Source organism: Mastigoproctus giganteus, chromosome 2 (assembly GCF_048544385.1).
Source record: "Mastigoproctus giganteus isolate SK-2022 chromosome 2, ASM4854438v1, whole genome shotgun sequence".
Taxonomy (NCBI): domain Eukaryota; kingdom Metazoa; phylum Arthropoda; class Arachnida; order Uropygi; family Thelyphonidae; genus Mastigoproctus; species Mastigoproctus giganteus.
Window position 1 is genome coordinate 211,437,927 of NC_143576.1, and position 12,139 is coordinate 211,450,065.

Below are 12,139 nucleotides of genomic sequence, written 5' to 3' on the forward strand. Positions count from 1 at the left end.
AAGGATGGTATCCCATACTTAGCAAAGTAATTGGAATACATGTGTAGACACTAAGGATGACTTCAGTGATTTGGCCTGCGATCACAGGCAAGTGCTCTCAAACAGGTTTCTATCAACCCAATTTAAAATAAAGTCAGAAAGATTAATTCTTAATAATAACAGTCAAACAATAATATTATTTAATTATATTGATTATAATTAATGGAATTTATATATATTTTATACTGTTATATATGAATAATTCTTAATACATAACAATATAAAATATACAAAAAAAATTCAACAAAAATAATTTTGATAATAAGTCAAGAAACACCTTTAATTTATAAAATAACAAACAAAATGTTTTTCTTTCCTGTACTTTTTAGTGAAATTGGAATTATTGTTAATATTAATAAATGAGTATCTGCAATACAAAAAAATTACCTTTCCAACTGATATTCTTTCATTCCTGGACGAATACGTTTCATAACCTACATGAAAAATACATTTAAATCCATATATACTTAAATGTTATTTTCAAGCTAGGAAAAAATTCCAATAAAAAAAAAAATAATAAGAATAAATAGTTCATATAATTATGCACTATATGCTATCTAGTGCATAATTATAACCCTCCAGCATATGATAGCAGGACAAAACAAATGGCCCTCAGTCCCCAGCAGCTTTCACTCCCCCTCTTACGGCAGCGAGACGATCAGAGTGGAAGCAGAGGGTGCTAAGAACCTCTGGGTACGACCAGGCTGCCATGCACGGAAACTGAACTTGGCCTGTTATAACGTAAAATCACTCATCGGTGAAGACAGGATATTACAGCTGGAAAAGGAATTAGAAAATGTGAATTGGAATATCATCGGTTTGGCTGAAAGAAGAAGAAATGAATCACTTATAAGTTTATCAAGTGGAAATCTGCTGTATACCAATGGAAACAGTGAAAGGAGTGAAGGTGGAGATGGGTTTCTGGTCCATAAAGATTTTAGAAACAACATTTTGGAATTCAAAAGTATATCACCAAGGGTGTCAAGACTAATACTCAAGATTTCTAAGAGATACAAGCTAAAGGTTATAAAGATTTATGCACCAACATCGAGCCATGATGATGAAGAGGTAGAAGAAATGTACACCGAAATTGAGAGCCTTCTAGATGAGCAGAAAACCCACTACACTATTATTATGGGGGACTTCAATGCTAAGGTTGGAAAAAGACAAAACAGTGCAGAAAGGGGAACTATAGGAAATTTTGGAATTAGTGAAAGAAATGAAAGAGATGAAAGACTTGTGGAATTTGCAGAATCTCAAGGACTGTCAGTAATGAACACTTTTTTCAAGAAAAGGGTGACCAGAAAGTGGACATGGAAGAGTCCAAATGGATTAACAACTAATGAAATCGACTTCATCCTCACTAATAGAAGATATATTGTGAATGACGTTACCGTCCTGAATAAGGTAAATGTTGGAAGTGATCACAGAATGGTAAGATGTACACTTGATATAGATGTAGGAAAGGAAAGGAAAAAACTGACTCGAGTAAATAATACAACGGTCTCTGAGATAACAGAAGAGGAGAAAAAGAAGTATGTACTAGAACTTAAGAACAAGTTTCAGCTTCTGCAGACTGCTCAGGACCAAGATATCGACGAGGAATATTACAACTTTCTGAAAGTGATAAAGCCTAAGAAACCTATAGGGAAAAAGAAATCCAAAGAAGAAAAAATTAGTCAAGAAACACTTGTCATGATGAAACGAAGACGACAAATGAAGAGCAAGAAAAACACTGACAGGAAGAAAATTGAGTATACTGAGTTATGCAAAGCCATTAGAAAGAGACTCAGAGAGGACATAAGAAGATGTAACACAAGAAAAGTAGAACAAGCATTAAGAGAAAACAAAGGATTTAAATCAGCAGCCATGAGCAGTAATACAGAAAGACAAATGATACTGAAACTGAAGAATAGTGATGGTGTACTTATAAACAGCAGAGAAGGCATAATTCAAATAGCAGAAGACTACTATAGAGAATTATACAAGGAGCGAGGGAATGATGCCAGTAGTGGGGAAGATGGATTGCAAAGTAGCAACACAAATGACATACCCGATATTCTCCCTGATGAGGTAGAACATGCATTGAAAAAAATGAAGAATCAGAAAGCCCCGGGGGAAGATGAAGTTACTGAAGAGTTGTTAAAATTGGGAGGAAGAGACATAACACAAAAACTGGCAAGGCTATTTCACAAAGTGCATTAGAAAAGGTATGACGCCTAAGCAGTGGAATAATGCAATCGTAGTTTTGCTGCATAAGAAAGGAGATAAATCAGAAATTGGAACTTATAGACCAATCAGCTTGTTATCCCACATCAAGAAGTTGTTCCCAAGGGTCATTAATAACAGATTAGAAAGAATACTTGATGAGAATCAACCGAAAGAGCAAGCTGGCTTTAGGACAGGATTCTCAAATATGGATCACCTTCACGTAATATCACAGCTAATGGAGGAAGCAAATGAATATAAATCACCATTATGCCTGGCATTTGTGGATTATGAAAAGGCATTTGACTCCATACAGCATAAGGCAATGTTTCGGGCACTGGAAAGACAAGGCATAGATACCCCGCATATTATGATTTTGAAGAAAATATATGAGAGTGCTACCTCCTTTATTAGACTAGACAAAGACAGTAGGAAATTTAAAATTGAGAAAGGAGTTCGACAAGGGGAGACAATATCTCTGAAGCTGTTAACTGTGCCCTTGAGGAAGCTTTTCAGAAGATTAGACTGGTCGCAGAAAGGAGAGTACCTAAACCATTTACGATTTGCAGATGACATTGTGGTCATAAGCCACAATCCCAAAGAATTAGAGGAAAATCTTAATCAGTTATGCACAGTTAGTAAGCATTTTGGACTAAAGATGAATATGGCTAAAACAAAAGTAATGATGAACAAGTATGCCACAGAAAGAGAAATAATGATTCAAGGAGCAGTAATTGAAAAGGTGGAATCATATACTTATCTAGGACAAGTTATTAGCTGTAATAATGATAAATGGCTGGAAGTCAAGAGAAGAATAAATTTTGGATGGATAGCATTCAGGAAATATAGTCACATACTGAAGAGCAATATCCCAGTTTGTCTGAAACGTAAAATAATGAACCAATGTATACTCCCGACCATGACTTATGGAAGTGAAACTTGGGCACTCACCAAAAGAATGGAAGAGAAGCTGAGAACTACACAGCGAAGAATGGAACGAATTATATTGGGAATCAGACTGTTAGATAAGAAGAGAAACACGTGGATTAGGCAGCAAACTCAAGTAAAGGACATTCTTATCAAAACTAAAGAACTAAAATGGTCTTGGGCAGGACACATAGCTCGAAGACATGATGACAGATGGTCTAATAAAATAACAGAATGGTACCCAAGAGGAGCTAGAAGAAAACCTGGAAGACAAAGGCGGAGATGGATACATGAAATTCATGAGTTTGTGGGTAGTAAATGGATGTCCAGTGCTCAAAACAGAAAGAACTGGAAAGTTGCTGGAGAGGCCTTCATCCTGCAGTGGATTGAAAATGGCTGATGATGATGATGCTATCTAGAATGGCACTTAACAAGAATCATGCCCCAGTGGTATTTGGGCTTGTTAAAAATGTTTGTCGAGCCAAATCAAATTTCATTCAAATCAGAAAAATATAAATATAAATTATTTCTTTTTCCATACAAATTGTATGGAAAAAAAATTATGGATTAAATGTAGTTTTTAATGCAGTATTGTTAGCTTTAGACAATCCATGCACAGTTTACATGTATTGTTATGCTAGGCTCATGAATGTGATTTTGCTTGTGAAGAGATACATAATATACAGAAAGAAAAAGAGAATTAAAAATATTATATATAGTAGAAATTAAACTAAATGGTTAAATTTAATAATATAAACTTGCTGAGAACTGACAAGGCTACTAAATAGATGTTTTTTCAGGAGCTGCTAAGTGTAACTTTATTTTTTTATTGATTTGAAATTGTTTTTCTCTAACTTTTGATATACCATCAAAGCCTGATATACCATCATCAATATCATTTATAAATATACAAAACAACAATGGGGCCAATAGTGAACCCCGAGGGACTCCGCTAATAATATTAGTCCACGAAGAGTAGTGTCCATTGATTACCACTCTCTCTCGTCTCCCACTCAACCATCCCTTTATCCATAGCAGCAATTTGCCTCCAATTCCACACTGCTCCAATTTGTGCAGCAGATTTCCATGTGCAACAGTATCAAAGGCCTTTCTAAGATCCAAATTCATCATAGCATCCAATCAAATTGGTAAGACAAGACTTCCCCTTAACAAACCCATGCTGTGTCCGAGCTATAACTGAAGTCTTGTCTAGATGATAATACAATGCTTCTTTAACCAGTGCCTCCATTAATATCCCTGAACAGAAGTTAAACTAACAGGTCTGTAATTACTTGTGTCAGCTTTTGATCCTCCTTTGTGGATTGGGGTCAAATTTGCACATCTCCAATCCGTGGGTACCTCCCCTGAATCCAGGGAGGCTCTCATAATTATGGCTAAGGGTTTGTTTACTTCCTTTGCCGCCGCCTCTAATATAACTGGATAGATTCCATCCACACCAGGTGCCTTTCTTATGTTTATCTTCAACCATTTCTCTATACTCTCAGTTATTACAAGATTATCTAGCTTACTGCCAGAGTTTAATACATCTCTGGCATTCCCCTCCCTGAATAACTCCTCATGTGTGAATGTAGATGCAAAATATTCATTTAGTTTGTTAGCTACCTGAGCAGGATCATCAACAGTTGAACCATCGATATCAAGTTGACCAATCTGATTCATCCCCTTCCTCCTAGAATTTACGTAAGTAAAGAACTCTTTGCTGTTTTTCTTTGCATCCTTTGCCAAAGATTTCTCGTAATCTGCCTTCGCCTGCCTAACCTCCTTTGTGACTTGGTTACAGAACAGCTTATATCTATCATAGGCTTCTGTGTACTGTTATTTTATGTCTATCCCGTGCATTTTTCTTCTCTGTCACATGTCTAATTAGTTCATCTGACATCCATTTAGGCCTAAAGCTTGAACAATATTTCTTAGTTGGTATGAAAAGCCTAGTAGCTTCCAAGATTAATGCTTTGAATGCTTCCCATTTTGAATTTGCTGTTGGTAAGATCATCAGTTGGTCCCACTGTATAGAATTTAAATACTGTCTCAGATCACCGTAGTCACCTTTACGAAAGCAAAACCCCTTCCCTTTACCCTTGATAGTAGTTAACTCTTACAGTAAATCCCACTTCAGCACACTGTGATCACTGCCACCTAGTGGTTCCTTTATCTGTAGATTCTTAATGCATGAAGAATCACTACTGATAATCAGATCAAGAGTATTACTCCCTCTTGTTGCCTCCCGAAGAACATGCTGCTGTAGAAAATAATCAACCAATAAATCCACAAAAGTCTTGCTAGTGTGCGAGTGAAGTGACAAACCCACAAATTCCAGTCACTCTCTGGGAAATTAAAATCCCCCATTATAAGACACTCTGATTTACTGGCCCACTCTATTTCTCTGCACAATTGCTCATTATACTCATCAGATTCATTAGGCCTGTAACACACTACTCTCATTTTTCCTTTCCCAGTGCTTATGTCACACCAAACAGACTCGACATTGCATTCTCCACCAACATCAATTGGATGCACTTCTTTAGATTTTATGTTTCTTAACTAACAGCATAAACCGCTGCTCCCTTCCTGTCCTGTCTATCCTTTCTGTACACATTTTACTCCACAAATTCCAATTCTGCACTGCTTATGTCTGTGTGACACCACGTCTCTGATATCCCAACAATATCTGCCTTTGACGCCTTGACTAGCACTTCAAGCTGATCGAATTTATTAACTATACTCCTAGCATTGGTGTACATGCAAGTACACATGCACCTGTTTCTATTCTTAGTTACCCTAACACAGCCCATATATTTACTTGTTCCACTATGACTCCCAGCAGTCCTGGAAATCCCCATTGCCTTGCTTTCCAGGCTGCTGCTCAATTTCATTTCAATAGAAGCAGTGCAAGAATCACTTTCACCTCTGCCAGCAGCTACTGTTAATCTATTAGTCCATTTATCCCTCCCAAGCTAGTAGTTTTCCGACCCACCTAACTCTGCCTCGACAGCATCAGCAAATATTCTTGCACCCTTTCTATTTAAGTGTATCCCATCCCTGTAGAAGCAGTCTCTCCTGTTAACAAGCACAGACCAGGCTGAGAAAAATTCTACCCCTTGAGCCTTGCACAATCTCTTCAGGGCCAAATTGCAGACAATTTCAAATTCAAACCTAACTCACGGATTTTTTTCAGCATTGACTTGTACTTGTTAAGTAATTCCGCCGGTCTCCTACTCTTAATATCATTAATGCCAACGTGCACAACAATATCACCCTTTGTGCCCTTAAAAGATGATATCTGCTCTTCAACGTCATCAACCTTTGTCCCTGGCAGACATATCCTGGTCATGTTCCATCTATCCTTTTTACACAATATGTTCCCCCGTTTCCCTGGTCACCTACAACTAGTTCCTTTGGGACCAGTGCATTCTGCCTTGGAGGTTGCCACTGTGTTTAAGCATCACACTTAAACATCACGCAAAAACACAGTTTCCACTGTGTTTTTGCGTGATGTTTAAGTGCAAGCTCTGGCATTGATGTGGGCAGCTGAGAGCTTGATGGGCCCCTCAATTTAAATCCTTTGAGGGCATCCACCATGTCCTTCCAGCTCTCATATAAGCCCATAAAAATGCTGAGTTGGCACCTGATTTCCTCACACTCCTTACATCGTGCACACACAAAAACATTCCCCTTGGCAATATCATGTCCCGTTAATGATTGCTCCACAAACATCAAACAAGCAGTGCATTTCAATAGACTGTGATTCAGAGGACAACCACCCCCCTCAGTTCTCCCCCGAGCCACAGCACTTCCATTAGTTTGAGCCTTACGCTTTGCTGCTGGTCTGAGTCATGATTTCTATTCAAGTTTAATAAAATTTCAATACAAAATATAACCCTAAGCTTATATCCCAATGCAGTTAAAACACTATATACAGGGTTATTCAAAATGAAGTCCGGGGTTTCAAACAATTCCTGTACACACATGAGCAGACATAGGAAGAAAGAAATATTTCCAGTTTGCAAGTATAGTAATGAAGTTTTTTTACATACCTCATAAATGTTCAATACGAGAGACTTTAGTGATCCGGCAGACATCAACTCGGAAAAGGAATTCTTCCCACACACGGCTTAGTAAGTCAGGAGTGATGCTGTCAATGGTTTTGGTGATCCGATCTTTCAGTTCTGGTATAGTCGCAGGTAAGGGAGGCACAAAAACTTAAAAGATTTACTTACATAAAACTCCAACACAGTAAATGCTTTCTCATTACATTCCGAAGCCATGTCGCAACAGAGCAAAACTGGAGTCACAGGCAAACGAACGACTGTACGGCGGTATGCGTCCAACGCCATCTGGTGGTTAGCCACGCAGCATACAGAACATCGCTAGCGTGGGAACCGAAACTTGAGATATTATGCGTTCTTTCAAGATGGCTACAAATGATTATTACATATGCGCTTTCCCAAAAAAAAATTTCTGAAACCCCGAACTTCATTTTGAATAACCCTGTATATGTATTTCGGTATCGAATATTATCTCCGAGTTATGAGAATCTCCGAGAATAGAACTAATATTTACAATAAATATAAGGGTCAGAACTGAGCTTTCTGATTCTTCTCATCATTACATAGTTCATCCCATTTCATTTCCAATTTCAATACAACACTTTGCCTTTATTTCTTTGCTGGAGTAGTCTTGTTGATGTGTTGTACAAGGGAGGCCTCCTTTCCAACTCACAAATAAACTCCTCTGTGTCAAAAATCGTCTTCCCCAAAGTATAATAAACAAACCAATTAAGGACAACCACCACATGCATGGGGAGAATGTCTCCTCAGGTTGTGTAAACGCCAAGGTGAACGCACTTGTAACGTGTCCGAAGGCGTTGGCAGGTGTTTTACGCCAACTGAATTCATCCTATGAGGCATTTGAAATGCTTGTCTAGTTGCATGCCTTTACCCTCTGCTTCCTGTAAAACTGGGCGTTGGAAGGCATCACAGACGCTGCACTTCAAGCACTCATCTAGTATCGCTCTAACCCCCAAAGTATAACTTATACTCTGTGATATTCTGTTTCATGCAATCCACATAATTTATACAACAGAGACTAGAATACTTCATAGCCATTTAGTTAACTAGAGATGAACAACAAAATTTCAAGCACAAATGAAATATTCTGAATTTATTGGAAAAGGCCATGTTTTCTTTTTTTGTTGTGAAAAAAGCAAAGAAAAAAAATGTTTGAATAGTGAGCAAGGGGTCAAAAAAGCACGGCTGTCAATTCAGTATAAATCCTGAATTGACAGCCGTGATTTTTCTCATTTATTTGTTACATAATACTGTATTGTATTTCATCCATTTTGTTGAAGTTACTTTTATTTTAAGGGATACAATCAAATCTGTTATAAAATCCATTATTATATAACCTATTATAAATCCATAATATATAACCTGTTATCTCCACTATTTCCTCCTGGTTCCATTGTGTTTTCACCATAATAAAAACAAAACTGGTTTTCATAATAACATAGGGTTGAGAATAAAAATATACTAGTATTTTCAGTTATCCAAAATCATATACACTAATGATTTACTGGTAAGGTTTTACACAGAGAAGAAGAAAAGCAGAATTGACTATATCATTACAGAAAAGGATTTAAACTAGTTGAAGATCAATAATATATAGAGGATTTCACACTGCAAAATTCTCTATCTGAGAAAATTAAAAAGGAAAATTAATGCTAAAATAAAAAGTATAAAAAAAAGGAATAAAACAGATAAAAATTGAAAAGCTCTCAGATTTGCTAACAATAATCAAACAGAGAAAAATTCTTGCTCAAAAGTAAATGACATTACTGACATTAACATGACTCTTTAGAGGAAGAATGGAAAAAATTTAAGAGAACTTGAGTGGAGGCTGAAAATGAGTTATTTGGGTAGGTCTATAAAACAGAAATTCAGAACAATGATAAAAAAAAAATTAATAAATACTATGAGAACACATGGTAAGAAAATATCATACATTATAAGAAAAATGTGGTAAATAAAACTAATAACCCCTTATTGGAATATGAAAAAAGTGCAAAAAGGCTAAATATTTGCATGAAAGAGGCTACAGAAAAATCTGGGAAAGGTTTTGGAAAAGATATATACTGTAGAAAACAGGTACATGTATTAGAAGAGTGGGAAAATGGTTGACTCTATAGTGAGGAGCAAAATATTCCAGTGACAAGATCAATAATTTTATTTTCAGAATATTAAGAGAATGCTAAGCTGAAAAATTCAATGATGAAAATTTGGACATGTTTCATATCAGACCAAAACAACTAACTGAAAAGTCAAAACCAGATTGGCTACCTTAAACTAAGTCAGGCTACACAATATTATCTAATCAAATATATCTTTTATATTTGCAAAATAAAACTGTATTTCTGAAGAACATATTTTACTTAACATTATCACAGACCTCTTTGTGGGCTTCACTGCTAAGAGAATTTGTATATCTTAAAACCTGGAGTTCAAGGGGAGTCTTGAAAACACGGCTGAAAATTTATATATCAAAGCATATATTAAACACAGTTTCAATTTATTATTACTTTGTATTACTTAGCTATTTTTTGTATTATACATTATTATTTTGCATTATTTATTGCTTAATAATCTGCCCAATAACAATAATTTAAGCATTTAGTTAAAAAATATATACATGTGAAACATATCAAACAGACATATGAAGTACACTGAATAAACAGAAATCATGGGATATCTACCTAGTAATGGATAGGCCCACCTTTTGCCCAGATAAGGGCAGTCACATAGCAAGGCATTGAGTACACTAGTTCACAAAATAATTCCAGAGGGATTTCAATCTATGTTTGCTGCATTTCTATTCATAATTCCATCTCATTCCTGGGTGGAGAATCCAAAGCTCGAGCTGACCTTTCCACAGCAACTCAAAGATGCTCCACAGGGTTCATGTCTGGTGAATGGGGAGGCCATTCAGTGGTGGTAAAATCTGCAGAATGGTCTTCAAACCATGTTCTAGTCACCACGGCTCTGTGGGGAGGCGCATTGTCCTGCTGGAAGAGTCCATTGCCCTGTGGGTGCATGATGACCATGAAGGAATGCAGATGGTTTGCAAGGATGGACACGTAACCTGGACCATTCGGAGATGTCTAGATGTACCAGAGGTCCCAACATGTGCCAGTTGAACATGCCCCAGACCATTATCGACCATCCACCTCCTGCCTGAACAGTGTTCCTTGTTGACATGACGGGTGCATAGCTTTGTGCGGTTTCCGCCAGATATGCACCCTCCCGTCCACTTGAAATAATTGGAAATAGGACTCATTGGACCAAGAGACCAGTCTCCAATCATTCAAGGTCCAATGCCGATGTTCTTTTGCTCGGCTGAGGTGTACAGTCCTGTGTCGTGGTGTTAGCAATGGGACTCTGGTGGGTCGGTGGCTCCCATAATCTATTGTGGCTAATGATCTCCTGATAGTCTTAGTAGAGGCGTTTCTGGCACCTCCCTCATTGAAGTCAGCAGTGATTTGTGCTACTGTCACTCTCTGGTTGGCTGAAACAATGCGAGACAGATGTTGACGGCCACGCTCATCCACCACCTTTCTCTGCCCACAGCGCTGTCCACGATGGGATGTTATTCTGGAAATGGTGTATTCCCGATACACTCTTGATACTGTTGAATGGGAATAGGGCAATTTCTGTATCACCTCCACGATAGAATTACCTATGCGTTGGGTACCCACTATCATTCCTGTTTCAAAGTCTGTTAATTCACGACGTTTATCCATACTGACATCAAATTACCATCTACATAATGCAATGTACCTATATACCTGCCAAACAGTAGGTTCATCCACTAGTGAGAGGGATGGCAGCGTCGCATTGCACAGGAACCTCACAAAATCTGTCTTTTCAGTATATACTTTATATAGTGCAGCATATAATGTATTGAAAGATGTTAAAATGCAATCTGTAACATGCAGGTAACAACTTGGATATGAAAAGCAGAACACCACTGTGTGTGAAGATAGGGATATGTTTATTATGCAGTGGCTGCTGTTCCTAGCAGGTGAAAGAGAAGCCGCCAAAAAAAAGTACAACACAAAATGCAATGAGAGGTAAAAATTCCCTAATGTATTTAGACAAGAAAGTATAAGAACAAAAACAAAATAAACACAACAAACACTGAAGCAGTTAATATTAAATTAAATAGCAAATGGATGGGAGCAGAGAGAACTAAGACAAACCATATGTTACAACCAAAATGTTATGGCCTTCAACAGCAGTTTTACATGGGGGGGAGGGTTGAAGAAAATGGGAACAATAAACACATCTGTATCTGGGCACAATAAACACATATGATACATAATTGTCATATTATATACACAAAAACAATCACAAACTGTAACACTACTTTTCTTCCACTAACTAAATTGGAAAAGCTGTAACACAGGTTAGAATGAAATTTGAATCTTACACAAGTTTAGCAATGAAAACATTTAATGCACTAAACTTTAACTTTGGAAAAATGAAAATTTAATGGAATAAGACGACAGTCAGTCAAAATTAGTCAAATTTTAAAGAGCAGTCACCTTATAGCAAATCAAGTAATATCTAAATGAAATGCCAATGCTGGAAAAAAAGAGATTAACTGTTGTCCCATTTCACCTTTGTCTGGAAATTAAACACATTGTTCACCCCCCCTCCCCAAACGATGCCTTCATTAAAATACATGTGTTTAAGTTACATATGTATTATTTTACATATTGTATTTGCATTGTTTTAGAGAAATTATTAAACAAATAAAAGTTAAAAATGTTTTGGAAAATCAAAATATCAGGTGACAGGAATCCCACATACCTACTGAAGTGAACAGTTTCTGATGGAATCAAAATAATCAACAACCTGTGACAGCATAGTATCCTGATTGTGGCAGATGC

At 37.0% G+C, this 12,139-nt stretch overlaps 1 protein-coding gene across 1 annotated transcript in view; it reads right to left on the reverse strand.

Moving 5' to 3' along the window:
• Dip-C (dipeptidase C) overlaps window positions 1–12,139 on the reverse strand; it is a 185,795-nt gene that overhangs the window by 86,662 nt on the left and 86,994 nt on the right. Inside the window, exons 8-9 of the mRNA XM_090368947.1 lie at window positions 9,640–9,715; window positions 427–473 (exon numbers count right to left, since the gene is read on the reverse strand). Of these exons, the coding sequence (XP_090225073.1) occupies window positions 427–473; window positions 9,640–9,715 (123 nt within the window). The remainder of the gene's footprint in view (window positions 1–426; window positions 474–9,639; window positions 9,716–12,139) is intronic.